At 39.8% G+C, this 19696-nt stretch overlaps 1 protein-coding gene across 2 annotated transcripts in view; it reads left to right on the forward strand.

Moving 5' to 3' along the window:
• Positions 1-19696, forward strand: part of SNTG2 (syntrophin gamma 2) — a 618654-nt gene that overhangs the window by 577665 nt on the left and 21293 nt on the right. For both annotated transcript variants that reach the window (XM_089686706.1, XM_089686707.1), the window contains exons 15-16: positions 5493-5585; positions 17503-17613. In XM_089686706.1, coding sequence (XP_089542832.1) covers positions 5493-5585; positions 17503-17613 — 204 coding nt within the window. The remainder of the gene's footprint in view (positions 1-5492; positions 5586-17502; positions 17614-19696) is intronic.

The raw sequence follows: 19696 nt of genomic DNA on the forward strand, positions 1-19696 counted from the left end.
GGAGATATCACTGTGGTGGGGTTAACACAATGAGAAACAATATAAAGGTAACATATTGCTTTTTGCCACTGTATATTATGCACTGATTGTTTTGGCAAATACTCGTCAAACTAGCAAGGATGCCCTGATTGTGGGAGGGAATCATGAAAGTTGTAGGGGAGACCAAAGATAAGCAATAAGGATTGCCTTAAGATCCATAACTTGTGTTAAAGAGGATTCAATATCTATCCAGAGGGCATCTGGACAGGGTTAAAATCAATAATTCAATTGAGTAATGAGGCATAAAAGTAACCCTTGATATACACAAAGCCAGTTCCTCCAGCCTTTTTATGTTTAATGAGATGTGCATAGGAGCACCATGCTCTTTTTTTTTGGCCAAACAAAATTCTTGAGAAGGGCTGTTAAGGAGCAAAAATATTTGGATTTAATAGGAATGGGTAAGGTTCTAAAGATAAACAAAATTTTGGGTAGTATCATCTTAAAAGTGGCCAGTCTGCCCATCCATGTGAGCTGGCAACGGGAAAATGTATATATTTCTTTAGTCGATTTTATGATAAGAGGTTTGTAATTAGCTTCCACCAAACTGGTGGAAGAGGGTGTTAGGGTTATTCTTAAGTATGGGATACCTTTATCTTCCAAGGAATAATGCAATTGTTGGGCTAGCTATTTCTGAGTGGAGCTTGAAATACCTAAATCCAAAATTAATGATTTGGAGAAATTAACTTTGGAGTATGAGACATTACTGTGCAACACTTGTGTGTGTTTGTAAGAGATTCAGCTAGGTTGATGAGAGTCAAACTGACATCATCAGCAAAGAGATTTATGACATTGGAGTGGTTGTGAAAGCAGAATCCAGGAATGGAGGGGTGAGATCTGATGGATTCAGCTAGAGGCTCAATCATTAGATTAGATATGGTAGGGGACATTCTTTCCAGGTTGTGTTTGAGATGGGAAAGGGTTTGGATAATAGGCTGGAGGAATAGACCCTGGCGGATGGTGTAGAGTATAAAGCCATGACAGCAGAGAGAATAGTTCCAGAAAATCCAAACTTCTCTAAGACTTGCCTCATATATAACCAGTTAACTCAGTCGAATGCCTTCTTTGCATCCATGGATAAGAGCAGAGAAGGTGTCCGCTTTGTCTCAGTATGATACATTAAATCCAGGAAGCACCTGGTTGTGTCGGAAGCCAGCATTCCTTTAGTGAAACCAGTTTGCAGTAATAGGATCCTTACCAGATGTAGGGAGGGTAACTACATTGGCTGCCAACATCTCCACAGGAAATGATGTATTAGAAGCAGCTGCTGTAAAAAGTTGCAGCATACATGGGGATAAAATCTCTGCGTAACACTTGCAATATTCATTTGTGAATCCATCAGAACCCAGTGATATGCCATTAGGTAGTGTATTGATCACCTGTATTATTATTATTATACAGTATTTATATAGCGCTAAAAGGTTTGCTCAGCGCTGCACATTATAGTGGGGGACAGAACATGAGACAATACAGTAACAAAACAAAACACAAGGGGGTCAAGGGCAATGCTCTTTCGAGCTTATAATCTGTATAATATCTAGGTTTGTGAATGGGGCATTTAGAGAGTCAAGTTGAGTGGGTGATAGAGAGGGGAGATTGATATGTTTTAGAAATTTGCAAATATCAACCGCAGAGGGTTGATGGGTACTCAAGTCCTATTTTAAGATATAAAGGGCACTATAGAAATCAGCAAAAGCATTGGCTATATGCTGAGGATTATGTAGTTCTTGTTTTGTGAATGGGTGATAAATAAATGGTAATCTCGACTTAGAATTATGAACTTTATTCTGTTTGCCAGAAGTTTAACAAGGGATGCCAAGATGGATTCCAAAGACAATTTGTTTTGAGTCCCAAGATTATGAATTGACATTAGTAGAACTGTGAGTTTACTATTAAAATGTTATTTGAGTCTAGTGGTCAGTTGTAAAATCATCCCACGTATATTATCTTTATGGGAATTCCATATGGGAAAGATGCCCAGCTCAGGGGTAGCGTTGGTAGCAAAGTCACAGAGATGTTGAGAAATCTTCCATTTGTTGGTAGGGTTTTGAATAATATTATTATTACAACACCAAATATAGGTTGGAGAGCAGGTATCTTTCTCCTTCACTACCAGCAAAATTGTTGCATGGTGATATCATGTGATGTCATAGATGGAGGTAGATGAGACCTGTTGAAGCAACTATTTGTCAGTAAAAAAATAGTCTATTCCAAAATAAGAATGGTCTCTGGAGGAGAAAAAGGTATAGTCCCTTTCTCCACCATGTTGGCACTTCCACCCATCATAAAGCTCTTCAGGCAGGGTGATGGCTGTTGATCGCTGAGGTGGAGTCCAGGAAAGGGTCTCTACCATGTTGAAATCATTGCAGACAATCAGATGGCCAGTTCTGATAGTGGATACCTTCCCGAAAAAATTTGTTGACAAACCACATTTGATGAGAGTGCATAGGCATTCACCAAAGTGTAAGGAATGGAGTTGAGAGAACAGGTTAGAATAATGTATCTACTCTCTGGATCAGTGATACATTCTTTCAATTGAAATGAGACAGTATTCCTGATGGCCAATAGGACTCCTTTCTTCTTCTCGAGAGCATGCTAAAAACACATGAGCATAGGGTTTGTGGGTCTAGTTAGGAGTGGAATCAACTTGAAAATAAGTCTCCTGTATATTAAGAACATCAGCAGCATGAGATCATGCTTCCTTCCACATAGAGCAGCGTTTAGCTGGGTGGTTGAGGCTTTTCACATTGAGCCATAAGAACTTAAGTCCCATTGTATGTGGATTATAAAATATGTGGTGTAGATCTCGCTGACAGTCAGAATGTAGTTGTGAGGAATGCAACAGGCGGCAGGTGGGTGATCAACAAAACAAACAAAACCTTATGAAAGTTTACATAATCGTGTGTTGCCAGAATCAGAGGACATGCACAGTCAAACATGAAATTTAAGGTCCTACAGAATCAATGAAGGCTCAATGGACCATGTAGTTCTGTAGAAAAAGGGTTCCAACTTGAAGCTAAACTTAGTAATAGGCATAACATAAGAAAATAAAAAAATGAGGCCTTAAAGTTTCAGAGAAGGTCTCAAGCAAATGGAACTTGGAATGGGATAGTAGCATGTCTTTCAACATTGTATCAGACACTGGCTGCCCACTAGTGGGTAATGAAGCAATGGGATCTGGTCTGAGAGAGGCTTGTGGGTTATTAGCTCTTGAGCTTACCTCTGCAAGTATGTAATTATCATCAGCCTCATGAGAGTCTCTATGTGGTCTGGACTTCACAGGGCTTTGAAATGTGGGAGAAGGAAAGCCAGTGGTAGCTGATTCCTTGGCTGCTGTTATCTCCACAGAGACCGCAGAGGAGCTGCCACTAGAGGTCCAGCGGTGGCTTGAGAAGAATGAGGTCTGCTGCCATTTTCTTGTAGTCTCCTGCTCACTGTTGGGAAGAAACCCAACAGTTTCTGTGGTTGTGGAGCCCCTCTCCTACATTGGGGCATGGCGTGGATTGTTAGGAGACAGACAAGGTGGATGGTAGCAGCAGAGGTTAGCGGGCGTTCTGTCGCAGAATGATTTTCCTGGTGGGCAGAGCTATCACTTCATCCATCTTCCCAGATGGTAGCCATGCCCTTCCCACTTTTTCATTTTAATCAGATTACAGAGAGCAAGGAGATATGTCCCGTGCATAAAAGAAACAAGGTTTCCATCAATTAAGGAAAGGAAAGCATTCTTTGCAATAAGTGTGGTTAAGCTGTGAAAAAATTTGGTAATAAAGAAAGGAAAAAATATCTCTGGACTTTAAAAAAAGTACTGGGTAAAGTTCTTGCGATTAATAATATCCAAAGAGTTGTAGTTAGTACAAGCTAAGAGAGTAATAGTTTCATCCTGAAGTTCAGGACATATTTTTTTCTCCTGTGTGGCAGACATTAAGCTAAAATTCAATCTTACACAGTTGCATTGGCTTTCTCCTGTACTGAAATTGCATTCTCTGATTTTAATGCATACAGCGACCTTCTCACAGTGTACATTAAAAGCTTCAACAAGTCATTTAAATTCTGCCTTTGTTTCTGGCGAGAGGAAATCCAGAATCATCGAGCTCTATCCTGCCCAGCTTTACTGTCCCCAGTTCATTCCTTTCATTTTTTGGATTTCAGTTCTTTCATGAAAGCTCAGCATCACATGTGGGCATTACCAAGGGCAGTCTGCATGCAAACAATGCCTACCTAGGAATGCCCACATCAGGACTGAGGACTCTTGAGCGTAGAGCTGAGGTAGGGTGCTATAATGTGTTCAGGAAGCTTCAAAGAGTACCCTCTTGACTTTTCCACCAGCCATGACTTGTATCCATTGCATATAAAGTGGAGGCACACAGGTCCAGCGATGACATCACTAGGTCTAGATAGAATATATACTGAGAATGGAAAGGTTTTATTTAAAAACGTAACAAGCACGTTGATGGTACACACAGGTCACAAGCAGATCTGGGAAAAAGACCACTGTCTCCTGCTCCCCAGGCCCTTTAATGTGCTTCACTAATATGACAAATACATTGATTGCTATTTGATTTTTACTGGCCACTTTTTCATGCAATTGATGAAGAGAACCAAACCTGCCATAGCCGCTCATGTAATTTGTTTCCCAGTTATTATGCTTCTGTCTACTATAAATCTTGCTGCCTGACCACCTAATGGGTAATTTTACATTTCAGGTCTTAACATTGTATTGAAATATGATGCTTGTATATAATTCATTTTTAGTAAATGTTCACATATTCCTATGTTTTTCAAACCCCACTATATTTATTGGCCTGTAATAGAATGAAGGCAATGGGGTGAATTTGCTAAAGGCAAATAGACTTTTCACTTTGCATGTGCAGTTGTACTCATTTTCCCCAGAGCTTAGTAAATGTGGTAAAGTTCTGTTGATTGCCATAATGCAATCAACTGCAAGCAAAAATGCTCTCTTTTTTTTCCTTGCACCCTTGCACCAAGCTTCACCACATTACATTTACTAAGGAAAGCAAGTGCAACTGCTCTTACAAAGTGCCCAGTCTATTTGCCTTTAGTAAATCAACCCCATTGGGTTGCCAAAGGCAAATACGCTGTTTCCTTAACAAATAAAGGGATTTTACCCAGAGCTAAGAAAATGCGGTAGAACGTCAGTTTACAACAAATAGCCAATCACGTGTAATGTAAAAAAAAAAACATTTTTTTCTTGCTCATAATTGGATGATAGAAATCAGCAGAGCTTACCCACAATCAGTAAGCTCTAGGGAAAATTCCCTTGCAGAGTGCAATTGCACTTGCAAAAAGAACCTTGTCTTTAGTAAATCAACCCAATTATTCCACTATATAACCGTATAAGAAATAATACCTATAATACCTGAAGTATTAAGTAGTTTAGCTTATTGTGATTTTCCTACTTTGCAATATGTGTAATTCTATAATTACTTTCTTTTCAGTCCAAAACATATGTATGCAACAGTCAAGGAGAAGTTGTTTGTTTCAGTGTCGACTTTGTAACAGGATTTACCTGCTTCGACAGCAAATCAAAGGTAAGAAAACAAATGTGATTTGTGAGAATTCTGATGCGAAATAAAATCAAGGTCAGAAAAACAAGTGGAGTCTGTAGATGCACTGCTTTCTTTTCTTTTATGCCTTACCTCCCCACTATAACTCATTTTTGCAGATAAAATCACAGTAAAAGAATGTGGAACTGGTAGATGTTAAAACGGAGCTTTGCCCTCATTTCAAAAATATGAAAGCAGAAAGGATTTTTATTGCAGAAAATAAAGGCTTTTTACCTGTGTGTTTGCAATATGATTTAGAATATAGACTGCTCAGCTCAGGGTACATCTTGCCATACCTCAATGCCAAGATAAGTGAACTCCTGTGTCCATGCACAGGAGTTACTTCATCTTGGGCCAGCCAATCAAGATGACCAAACATGCCAAAGCACAGAAGAAGACTTTGGGAAGATGTTGACACCGACTATGGAGCTCACTAATGCAGCATCACTGGAATGAAGGTGAGTATTGAAGAGTTTAGTTGCAATTTAAAGCAGAACAAAACCTAAAATAAAAAAACTGTGAGCAGGCATCTATTTGTTGCAGGAAAGATATGTTTTGAGACAATCTGCAATAAGACACAGTTATGTGCCTGCCAACAGACATCTATTGAATGTACACTGAGCTGTGTGTGCATTCCCAGCACAAGCTGGCTGTGCCAGATTTACTAACTACCATGCACATGTTCAGGATGACACCCAATCCCCCCTCCCCAATGGACAATTAGGAGGCTCAAAACTTGGCACCCAGAAGTAGCCTGGGGGAAGATGACACCTGCCAGTGAGGGATATAACCATTGCATTGCAAATGAGCATTTTCCAAAGTTTAATTCCACTTTAAAACAGATCTGAAAAAAAAACCCGATAGGTATGGAACTTTAAAGGTATCAGAAAAAAATACAACAAACTTCAAACATATTATACATTGGTTAAAAGACATATTTAAAAGACACATGTCAAGTAGAGAAATTAAGTCATATAGCACAATAATGCACTATAACAAATCACACAGATCACCGCTTTGTTCCTCCCTATTAGGATTTTATTTTTAGGAAAACATGCTTAGACTCACATAACAGGTTAACAAGGTATTACAAAGATTTGTATCCAGATTATGTTCCCCATGAAAAGAGAGAGGACTGGGAAGGCTGTGTTAGTTACTCTTTGGGGTTGATATACTAAATAGGCTGTGCACTGTAAGTGTACTCCAAGTGCACTTCTAAGTGCACTGCAGGTGCACTAAAAGTGCAGTTGCTCTAGATATGAGGGAAACATGCCAAGAAAATAAAAAAACAGCATTTTTGCTTGCACATGATTGGATGAAAGAATCAAAAGAGCGTCACCTCATTTCAGAGCTTCACCTCGTGCAGTACACTAAAAGTGTATTTGCAGGTGCACACACGGTATACTTGCAGTGCACAGCCTATTTGCCTTTAGTAAATCAACCCCAAAGTGTCCACATCTTCAGGAGAAAATATAAAGTAAGTCTGAAATAGCACTGCTCAAAAAAATTAAAGGAACACTTGAAAACACATCAGATCTCAATGGGGAAAAATATAATGCTGGATATCTAAACTGATATGGACTGGATAATGTGTTAGGAATGTAAGGATGCTCCATCATGTGTTAGAAATTAAAATGATCAACCTACAGAGGATTGAATTTAAAGACACCCTGAAAATCAAAGTGAAAAAATGATGCAGCGGGCTAGTCCATTTTGCTGAAATTTAATTGCAGCAACTCAAAATGGTACTCAGCAGTTTGTATGGCCCCTACGTGCTTGTATGCATGCCTGACAACATTGGGGCATGCTCCTAATGAAACGACAGATGGTGTCCTGGGGTATTTCATCCCAGATCTGGACCAGGGCATCACTGAGCTCCTGGACAGTCTGAGGTGCGACCTGGCAGCATCATATGGACCAACACATGATATTCCAGAGGTATTCTATTGGATTTAGGTCAGGCGAGCATGGGGGCCTGGGATGAAAAGCAGGAAGTGGGGTGGAGGGGAAGTGAGAAGAAGTGCGTGAGCACGAAACGCGCCAGGTGGAGCCACGTGGAGGCCCGGTGGCCATCTTTGATTTTGGAAGGGAGCTTCTCATTTTTGCAGCCTTAGAGTGACCCTTGCACCAGTTCCAGAGAAGAGGGATTATCCATTCCACACATCTCTGCAAGGATATCTCTGGCCTGTGGGACTTAATTTTCTCCACACGAGGGCGCTTCTTTTCTACATCATCCAGCTCCTATCCAGCTTCTGACCAGAAAGAGAGGAGATTCTTCAGGATTATCTATATACTATATTACCAATACGCTTCTGGTTAGTGCGCATTTCTATCATTTGCACTGGAGAACAGCGAGCACCATTACAGGACTGCATTTTATCCATTTATGATATATATTCTATATTCCGTGTTTGGTTTTATGTCTATATTTCTGTCACCTATACCAGAGCAATATCGCACAGCGCTGCATTTTATATTTGTATATCCACTTTGGGACTTTTTATGTGTTTTCCTTGAATGTTCAGCTGCTAACACTTTGGAGCGCTCACTGTAGCCTTTCTATTTACATATTTATACATCATTCGTTTTCACAGTAATTAGCACTTTTTCCTTTATTTCGTCCTTATAGTTTGCGCTGCTTTTTGTTTTTAATATTAATAAAACACTGCTGTTTTGATTGATCTCCTTTGCAAGACCTGTAAGTGCCTCTATACATGTATGGATTTCTTAGGGTTATGATCATCGAACACCTTGGCATTTACCTTACACATAAGGGGGATTTACAAAAGGTGAACAGACCATGCACTCTGCAAGTGCTGTTTTTTATTTTCCTTGCACCTCGCACTTTAACTAAGCTGTGGAGAAAATGAGTGCAACTTGCAAAGTGCACAGTCTATTTGTCTATTTGCCTTTAGCAAGTCCACCTCATGTGATGGCTACCCTTAGGACTTTGTCTTCATAATTTTGCATAATGATGAGATAATGGACTAATACATAGTGTATATTGGTTTTTTTTTCTTCCTTAGTACAAAACAAGAACTTCTTAAAAAATAGTTTCTTAAAATTATCAAATAGTTTTAATCCCGTGTTCAAGGAAATATAGGAAACCACAATAAGGAAAATATGATTTAGTTAAGAGGAAAGTGGCCCAGTGGTCTCAGAAGATTCACTAAAAGTGTGAAATAGTCTTAAAAAATAAGCCTGTGACTCAGATCATGAGTAACAGGAAAATATTGAACGTGAACTGCAAGCCTAAAGAAAACACCCTGAGGCACTTGGAACGTTTAGCAGAATCATTTCACCATTAAAGCAAAGATAAACTAGTGTAATGCCTTGTGGATGATATTCACATGCAGATGGTTTTTAAGTGTAGGATTTAGGAAAATATCACTTTTAAATGTTACATTTCATGCTGTGTTCAGTAATGTTACTAAAAGCCAGACTACAAAGAGAATGTTGAGAAAAATATATGTATCACCAATAATGTATGCTAATAATTCTACAAATATTTATAGAAAGTGTTCTTGGCAGCCTGCAATATTAGATATCTGCCATCTATAAAATGTTGCTGTACAGCCTGTTGACTGATGTCAGCTGTTAATTCAAACAGGCTTAAAGCCCAAGTCTGGGCATAGAAAAAATGATCCATTGCGGTGGGGCTGTGGTCACGCTGCAAAGGTTAATTGCTTGATTAAGTGTCAGGGAATAATAAAAGGAAATTTAATAACCCGATCCTCCTCTCCTCCTTGCAGCTAGACCGGTCCCCACAGCTTCTGCATCCCCCATGCTCTAGTGGTCCAGGGTCCTGACATCATCAAGAGCAGAGCAGGGTCCATGGCCCTGCTCTGCACGTGACTGGGACAGTCCACCGCAAGATCCTGGGGGTGCATTACCTACCAGGGTAGAGGAAGAAATGTTAAAGTAAAACTGTTTCTTCTGTCTCCTGGAAAAATTAGCTATTAAACCTTGCACTGTGGGCACAGCCTGACTGCAAGGTAAAATTTCTTTTCTGCTCAGATTTGGGCTTTTAAGCCAATCTCTGGACATAATTAACCTTACCCTCATTCTGTTCTATCCATCAAGATGTTTAAAGAAAAGAAAAAGCTTGCAAAGCTGTTTATGAATCTCCCCTGCATTTAGGTGCCCATCAATGTCTCCTTCGGGAGAAGAGGTTCCCTCATTCTGGCATCATTATGCCACTGGAGTCTTCTGAATTTAGAGAGCACCTCACTACTGGACAGCCATTAGGGATTAGTTAGAGGGGACAGAATCATGGTTTGTTTTAGGAAGGGGGATGGGGGAACTGGCTAAATTAGGGCTTTAAAGGATAAAATAAAACAATGATATATTTCAGTGGGCAAATATTTCTACATGGAGGGACCACAGTCTTCAACAGGTTCCCATATACCTCAGTCCATCCCGATTCAGATGCTGTTATTATTACTTAGTCAGAAAACTACATAGTGGTTCTCTCAAAGGACAGTTGGATTTTATGATCTATATAATATGTACGAATTCTGCCAAAAGGCAAACATTTACAATATGATATTGACTGCCATTGGCATTCTGTGTCTAAGATGCTGAAAACAAAGTGTACATCTCTAATGACAGCATACATATGTATCTACTCTCTGTTGGAAAACTTTGCCTGAGGGTGCTGAGCAAAGAACTGCTCAGGTTCCTGGGGTATAGTTGGTGGATGTGGTTTCCAAAAACAAGCACACTCCAGATGAATTTTTCTTCAATGCAATTAAAGCTGAGGTTTAATGAAGAAATATTTTTTATGAAAAATCACAAGGAATATAACTTACCTATATTGATGTTATCCAACACCCTGCAGGCTGATGGCTTCTATAGAAATCCTCCCTTCACTGCTGATATTCATCAAATTAGTGAACTTCTGATACTTCATGGGTTAACTACTTGGCACTCAAAGGTCCCTTCCAGCCTCTTTGACTATGCCCTCTTCTTTGCCCCTCCTCCTCCATTCACAGAATTCCTTGCATTATTTTCAAAGAATGCAACAAATTCTGTTTGTGGAGGAGAGGAATCCTACCATTCATGTGCCTATCCTCAACTCACAGAACATTTGGCAATTTATGAAAAGAATGCAAGGAATTCTGTAAGTGGAGTGGGTGGCCAGAAGAGGAGGACATAATTGGAGACTCTGGAGAGGATGTTCACACACACACTCACAGAGTCAAGCAGTTAACCCGTGCAGTGCCAGAAGGTAACCACTGTGGAGAGTGCCAGAATCAGTCAAGTGAGGATTTTTACTAAATTTCAAATTTAAAGTAACCATACCATTGAATGCTGTAGGTAGCATTGATTTTTTTTTTCACAAATAAGTCCACTAGATTTAGCTGTCCACTCAAATTGCTAAATAAACAAGTGAACACACATGAAGGAAAAGTTGTACCTAGATGAAGATTTGTTAATTTTTCTGCCATCCTCCACCCACCTTTGCTGAGCAATATGAGCATAAGAGCATAGCTCAAAGAAGGTGACACCATTTTTCAGAGTAGACAGCTTGCAAGCTCCATGCCATTGTTCTACTTTTACATGTCTGCTCTTTAAACTTCCCTCTTTCACCTTCCTATAAGCCCACTGTCAGAAAGGTAAATTCGGGCCTCCTATTCAGACAGATGGGCTTCAACACATGTCATGCTTGGTCCTCTGTGTGTCACTTCGGACTTCTATCCAGCATCCATATGCCTGTAAAAAAATTCACTTTGTGAAATCAGGCATCCTTTCTGCTTGAACGCATGGTGCCAAATACTTGTCAGTAGGTTTGACACACATTCTGATTAGGCAAGATCCTTTTTTATTAGACATTTTAGATACATTCAAGTTGTGTGCTATAGTGTTTGTTCATTGGTATGACTTTTTCTTGGATCAATGTCTGTTGCTGACCTTGTTTGCTTCAATCTCTGCCTGCCCTGACTGTGTTTGCTACCTATTCAGGTTTTGAAGCCCAGCTCTAATGTTCTCCCAGCAATGACTAGGAAGCACTCCCCAAAAATATATTTTTTAAGTCCTTTGGCAATGACCTGACTGGATATGACCCTTAGTCTGTCTGGCTATCTGCTGCCACCAGTAAGGCTATCCCTGGCCACACTCTGGAAAGCTCTGCCATGCAAACAAGATTATACCTTGGCAGTCTCAATCCTGTTCTGTTGGACTGGAGTATCCTCCACCGTCCTTTCTTTCATAGATCCTCACACTCACCTACGTATATTTCCCCTTGACACATTTCAAGCAATTCTACTAGCTGAATTGAAATTTGATATCATGGCATTTGAAAGAATATATACGAGCACTAAGAGGTGTTTCTATATATTTGCATTGTTCTCTAAGGATGAAACAGTTCTTTCAATGGGAGAGACTTTTCGTATAATTAAAGGAAAGAAGGCAATACAGAACTAAATGATGAATAGCTATGCAATTAAATTTTTCAGGAATAGTATATTTTACTGTAATCTTCTGTCCAATAAATTGGTTTGACTGGATTAAAATTGAGATCTGCATACAATACTTTGCTCCAAATCTGTGACACCTTCTGTGTTAATTAGTTAAACTATATCATATTTTTAGCTATCCACAAAGACTGAATCAAAAGTCTATTATACTTTGTACTCTGCAGACAGAAATAAGGAACATAATACTGGTTGCGATGAGAACTTGTTTGATAAATTGTGTCCTACTTGTAATGATCTCCGTAGAGTTTTTCGGCACATTAGATTGCACAAAATGATATCAAGCCATTAGCTATCTAAAATCTTGAAATGGAGATGCGTAAAATTATATAAATACATATACAAATAAATAAAATTTTAGCTTACATTAGCATTAATGTAATACACATGTTTTCAGGGAAATAAAACTTAAGAGTAAAAATCCTCAGCTTTCTATTAATATTATATTATTAAAATAAGTATATACACTGAATCTCTATTAGATTTTTTTCAGCCTCATTTATGTCAGCTAGATTCAGCTAATACTGTACAGTATATGCCACACTTTACCTGATTTTCCATAAAATCCCTTTTACACTTTTTAAAATCATTTTGTTCTAAGATTCTGGACACCACCTTTTCTTTTATGGTAATTCAGAACAGGTTTTTTTTTCAAAAATACTTTATTAGTATAAGAATAGACATATTAGCATATACAGTTATATATTACAGTCAGAACATAGACATGACATGTAGCCTCCCGTTTCGCAGATGGGACTAATTGTAAACTGTAATACAAGACAGTGTGGGGTAGAACAGTACATCAAACATACAGTGCAAACCAGTGGCTACGCAGAGGAAAGTGGATACATCAATGTAGTAATATTTTGTCACATCTTGAGTATCCGCAATTTTTAATACTGATGCGATATGAAGCTTAAAATATGGAAGGCACTGGATGGTGTGAAAGTCATGGTTTACGCAGTTATAGCTTGAATGTATGATATGGTTGAAATTAGTCATATCTGTGTGAAGGTGAATGTTCTATTTGGTTGGTGAAGAGAGAATTATAAGGTGGTATGACAGGTGTGAAAAAAATAGAGGTCGGAAAGAAGAACAGTAAGAAAAAGAGATGTAGGAAGAGATGATGTGGGGAGAGAGAGAAAAAAAAATGTTCCCCCTCTCTTTTCCTTCCTTTCCTCCCTCCCCTCTCCCTTTCCTCCCTCCCCTCTCCCCCTCTCCCCCTCTCCTCCTTTGATGTATGAGGTTTGTGGGGAGTAAGGGGTTGAGCGACAGTAGCGTGTATAGGTAATAAAAAGTTAAAATGGATCACATCCCTAAGTATTAGCTTAGCCAGAAAGGTAATAATAAAGCTTAGAGTATGTTATGTGCAAGAACCGACAGTGGGGTAGCACAAGTTTGAGAAACCCCGTAAGGCATGTCATGATAAAGGCAGAAAACATGTTTATTTCCGTGTTGGACATTTTCATATCTTACATTAGCCACAGGCATATTCAGTTTGGATCCTAGGACCAAACCCCAAAGTGCAGCACACATTGCCAGGGCCATATTTATTTATAGTCATTATAGGGAATGCCATTAATGTGTGGTCAAACACTTTAAGCCATACAGAGAAAATTATTGGTGGAAAATATGATCAAAACATCTGACTTCTACCTGAAATTGAGATGTAAGGTGACAAGAAGGGCAATCTACAAAAGACAGAGGAATAAAATGATACAGAAAAGAAAACAGTATCTTATCTTGGTCTGGCAACCGACTCATATCAGTAGTGATGAAAGACACCTCCTCTGCTGACTTTATGTGGGGAAAGATAATCTGGGCAAGTGTAAAGGGGTTGTCCAATGCTTACTGTTCCTTCATAGATAAACTAGCACCTGGAGGTGTCTACCTGCATTCCCTACTACCTTATTCTCTCTAGCCCCTAAACATGTATGAGAAGTGAAAAAGAATGTATTATAAATAGGATACAAAGTTGCACAACAAAACCGATGTTAACTATTCCGTTTTAAATACAGTAAAACCTCTGTTAGGTTTTAAAATAAATAATGCCTCTAAATTGTTTTAAAACCTGTAGAAACCCATGTAAACTAAAAGGATTAATAAAATGTAGATTATCAGGTGTTATTTTTATAGTTTTTTTATTATTACATTGTATTTATTTGATGTTCATATACATTCACTTGTTTTATTGTCACAGATGACAGATATACCCACTGATAGTGCACCTTTGCCCAGACACTGGACATTACTATTTACATATTCCTAACAAGCTGAAAAAAAGCTATTAAACAAGTTCACGTTATTTATTAGTAACACCTGCTGTGCATTTAGATTACAAGGCTGGTAGACTCCTGGGATTCTGTTCTCATAGAAAAACCTACTGCCAGTGTCGTGAACTTTGAAACTGATTTCCTCCTACTTCTCGACTTCTCCGCGGCCTTCGACACAGTTTACCACCCCCTCTTCCTTAAAAAACTATAATCCCTTGGCATCAGAGACCCTGCTCTCTCCTGGCTCTCCCCCTATCTATCCCAGCGCTCCTTCAGTGTTACCTATAACGCTGCCACCTCCCCCTCTCTGTTGGGGTCCCCCAAGGCTCTGTCCTCGGGCCCCTTCTCTTCTCTATCTGCACCTCCTCCCTTGGCCAACTGATACACTCCCACGGCTTCAACTACCACCTCTACACCGATGACACGCAAATCTACCTTTCTACCCCTTGCCTCACCCCTTCAGTCTCCGCCCGAATCACCTGCCTACTGAACGACATATCAGACTGGATGTCACTCCACTTCCTCAAATTAAACCTTTCCAAAACCGAGCTCCTAGTTTTCCCCCCAGCCCGCGCCCTCCCCCATCCTCTCCATCACGACCAATAATGCCACCATCAGTCCCACCCCGCAAGCCAAAGTTCTAGGCGTCACTCTAGACTCCAATCTGTCCTTCCAGCCCCATGTCCAAGCGCTGGCAAATTCATGCAGGCTCCACCTCCGCAACATCTCCAAAATACGTTCGTTCCTAACCCCAGACACTGCTAAACAACTCATTCACTCCCTTATTATCTCACGATCAGGGGCGGACTGACCATTTGGAAACTCGGGCACTGCCCGAGGGCCCAGGGTCAGTAGGGGGCCCCATGAGATGCCCCTGGTACCTTTTTCATAGGCTTTTTTGAGTTTGGGCAAGGACACAGGGGCCTCATGATCCCCTATTGCCCGGGGGCCCCATGAGTTGTCAGTCCGCCCCTGCTCACGACTCGACTACTGCAACTCCCTCCTCACCGGCTTACCTCATCACAGACTATCCCTGCTTCAGTCTATTCTGAACTCAGCAACCAGACTCATCCACCTTACCAACCGCTCCATATCTCATTCCCTCCACTGGCTTCCGATTATCCAACGCATAAAATTCAAACTACTAACATTGACGTACAAAGCTATTCATAGTACTGCCCCAAACTACCTCACCAACCTGATATCCAAATACCACCCAACACGTACTCTTCGCTCCTCACAAGACCTCCTACTCTCTAGCTCCCTGGTCTCCTCCTCCCATGCCCGACTCCATGACTTCTCCAGGTCTTCCCCCATCCTCTGGAACTCACTACCCCAATCCATCAGACTGTCACCTACCCTCCTCCTCTTTAGGTGCACCCTGAACACCCATCTCTTCAGGGAAGCCTACCCCGCCCTCACCTAACAGCCGATCTCCTCCACTCCTCCTACCACTCCATCCCCCACAGCCATTTCCTCCTGTACTACTATCCCCTCCCTCCTAGATTGTAAGCTCCAAGAAGCAGGGCCCTATAACCCCTCGTGTATTGTATTGTTACTGTATTGTCTCATGTACTGTCTCCCACTATAATGTACAGTGCTGAGCAAACTTTTTGGCGCTATATAAATACTGTATAATAATAATAATTTCTTCACAATATTTGTAGATACCAAGATAAATGAGGGTTTGTTTTAAAGTGCTTTTACTGTTTTATTTGGTATTTGTAACTACTTGTGCAGGAAATAGGCACAGGTTCATTTTGAGAGTCAATGTCCAGAACTTGATGTGAGAACTATTAGATCACTCCCATGACTTTTACTCAGACTGCTGTCATGCATGATATATTGTTAATTTACAAAAGAAAGAAGGAAATTTTCACTTAGCATATGAACATTTACTAAGCTTAGTGAATACAGTGAAGCTGTGGTCAGGCCAACTATCCACTTATGTGCAATGAATTATTTTCATTTCCTTGCACAAAGGCTAGTTGCTTTATCTTGTTTACTAAGCTAAGCAAGCATTTTCTGCCTGTTTAGAATGTTAACCCAGATGTCATACTTAGGATCTGTGTTTTCATCTGCTTTTCCTGTTGCTGAGACACAAAATCAGCTGTGATATCCTCTGAAATGGCACTACCAGGGTAACCACGTGTAGTGTCCCGGCATTCAAAGCTCAGCTCATGGGGAGGTTTTCCTAAAAGGTAAGTATGAAATTTAGAAGAAAAAAAATGTATACTTACCTAGGTGGATGCAGCATCAATCCAATGCTGCATATATTCTCCGTTGGCTCTGCACTGAGAACTGAGCGATCAAAGACCGCTGATCATTCAGTTCTCAGCATTCTGTGAGCAGAAAGCCATTGACTGTCAGTCACTGGCTCTCTGCCCCCCCAACGCTCACTGGAGCACTGGGGGAATGTTAGCCACTGGCTCGGGCTCTCAGCGCCTCGCTGAGAGGCTAGGCCAGCTGCCAGTCCAGGCATCTAGGTGGATCCCAAATATATGGTTGAGATCTTTGCAGAGCCTGGACCAGCTCTGTGGCATCAGCCAACAACTGGCTTCAGCCCACTGTCAGCTGAAAACAGGTCACATTAGTGCAGAACTAACTATCCTGTGCTCCATAGGAGGAGTATAGCCAAAATAGCTTTTTTCCCCAGAAGAGTGTATCCATTAATAATATGGCCTACAATTATCTCTGAGACTTCAGTGACGTTTGCAGGGTAAGGGCATGTGGTGTAATGTAATCCAGGTTCATTTTTAATTTTTCCTTAGAGACTGGTATTCTTACAACTTTTAGCTAACGGAATGCTGCATGGTCCTGTGGTTGGTGACTGCTCTTTTCAGGATGTCTTTGCCCTGAGGTTATTTATACTTTTCCTTTAATCCCAGCTGAAATAACGTGCAGCCATTCCAAACCTAAATCAGTTCCACATTTTTATTGTAGGTGTTACTTTGAAAACATGTTCAGTAGCCATGAACTTATCTGTAGCCAGTATGACATTACTTTATCCAAGTTGTGGTCTAGCAGAGGTAATGTTATATAAATAGTGCTGGCAGTTACATGGTTCAAAGCACTGACAGTGTTCTGTTAGAAGTAAATGCCAATTTACCCAGACATAATATAAAAATATATTTTTTTGTCTTTTTATCACAGAATATAATTTGGAGGTTTAAGTTTTCCCAGTTGAAAGGCTCTTCAGACGATGGAAAAACTCGTGTAAAGCTGCTTTTTCACAATTCTGACACAAAACAAATTGAGATGAAGGTAAGCAATCTGGTCAGAAAATCAACTATAATCAATGTAAAGTATGTGGCAGGCCAAATAATGTGCAACAGATGCTGCAAATGTTACAAAAATGATCATTAAAATTAGGGCACTATGAAAATGAACACAGGATGAGCTCCTGCATTAAACAGTGCATAAATATTTAAATTTAATTTAATCATCCATTTCCCATTTGCACTTCAAGCTAACCGTTTTGTAGTTCTCTGGCTTATTATGTCAAGGACACCTTATACCAAATAGTAAAGTGTGTTTGTTTATTTCAAATGTATTCTTATTTAGGGCAATACCACCAGGCTGACAAATGCAGAGTCTAATAGAGGAATTTGCATTTTTATATAACAAAATAAAGGTCTTATTAATTTTATTTTATTTAGAGATGGCAATGTCATGCCTCAAGAGAAAAATAATATGCACACAGTTACCAGCAATTGAATAAAAGGCAATATTAACAAGATAGATGGTTGGGGCATGAAAAATTCAAACTCCATATGAAGAATGCATAACTAGGCAGAACCTGACCAATGGGAACAGCAATGCAATTTACTGACTTAGTATATTTATAAACTTGTATACCTGCAGGCTCTCTAAGCTGGTTAAATAGATAAAATATATCATCACTACTCAGGTTATGAAAATCAAAAAGTTTGCCATTTTTGTGACATACAGTGTTAGCTTGCTACTGGGGAGTAGACACAGGGTGTGAGGGCCAAACCCCTCTATGAGTGTCTACCACACAGCAGCTAGGTGCTAGCACTGATTATGTTCCAGTCAATGGTGGCACCCGGGGAAGAGGTGCTTGTGTATGCACCCTCCACAGTATTCCCATAATGCAGAGGCTGAATTTCATCTTTAAGACATGTAAGCAATGGCAGAACTTCACTTTTAATACAACGTAATGCAAGAGGGGACTTGTCTATATGGTCCACAGAGGCTTGACACTTCGTGTATAATTTTAGCAAGCTGCAGAGGCTCATGGCTGTCCACCTCAGTACATTGATGTGCCCTAGGCTAATGCTCCATACACACGATAAGAACATTGTATGACATTTTCCATATGAGTGATTGTCCAATAGTCTGATCGTAGTACACAGCTTTCCAGGGCTGCTACCAACAGTTCATGAGACAATATCTGAATGGACAAACGCAAACCTGTTTCTTGAATGATACCAGAACAAACAATTTTTGTTTAATCAGTACAGTAGTTGTCTGAAAAATATCGTTAGACCAAGACCACGCATGCTCAGAAATGAAAGAATACATTACAGTACAATACAATACATTACATCACTTCCAAAGTTGTATGCTGTTGTATGAGAATTTTCATAACTTTTGTAACCTCTTTATTTTTGACATGAGATTAGCATCCAAAAAAAACCCAGACAATCATTTGTCTGATATTCTCATAGTGTGTACAGGGCATAAGAGAAAGGGAAGCATAGGAAGAGCGAGTGGCATGAGATTGGAAAAGAATTTGGCTGCCAGTCACCAGAGGGATCCACTTCAATTATTAAGTATTTTAGTACTCTTAATATCTTAGGCAAGTAACTAGTTTGCAAGAAGTTTATTGCTGGGGCTATTATTGCTAGTGAGTAACTGTTTGTCCAGAAACTTACAGGGGGTTATTGCTGGTGGTTCTTAGTAGTGGTTATTGCTGGGGGGTTTAGTTGCCCTGATGCTTGATGGGAACTCATGCTGGGTGTTATTGCTGGTATGTCTTAAAATTTGAGAAAGTTAAATTCCCCTTTAGAAAAAAAATATCTGTGCCCTGGCATGCTGCAACAATCTAGCAGTCCACACTGGTTCTATAAATACCATTCTAATGAGCCTGAAAATAAAAGCACTAGAACAAAATTACTACTTATACATTTCTAAAGAGATTTGTCTCTGAAAATTAAAGCAAGAAAAAATTGCACATGAGGATAATCAATTACTTTTCCAGGCATTTTGGGAAAACATCTATGTTTGTTTTCAAAGTGATTGAAAAAGTATCCCATTGCAAGATGGGCTTTTTTTTGGATATTACATCTGGTAATATGCATGCTTGCGCTTTTAACTTTAATTT

The sequence above is a fragment of the Staurois parvus genome, unplaced genomic scaffold (assembly GCF_062004578.1).
Source record: "Staurois parvus isolate SC_StPar_1 unplaced genomic scaffold, SC_StPar_1.0 ptg000409l, whole genome shotgun sequence".
NCBI classification, from domain to species: domain Eukaryota; kingdom Metazoa; phylum Chordata; class Amphibia; order Anura; family Ranidae; genus Staurois; species Staurois parvus.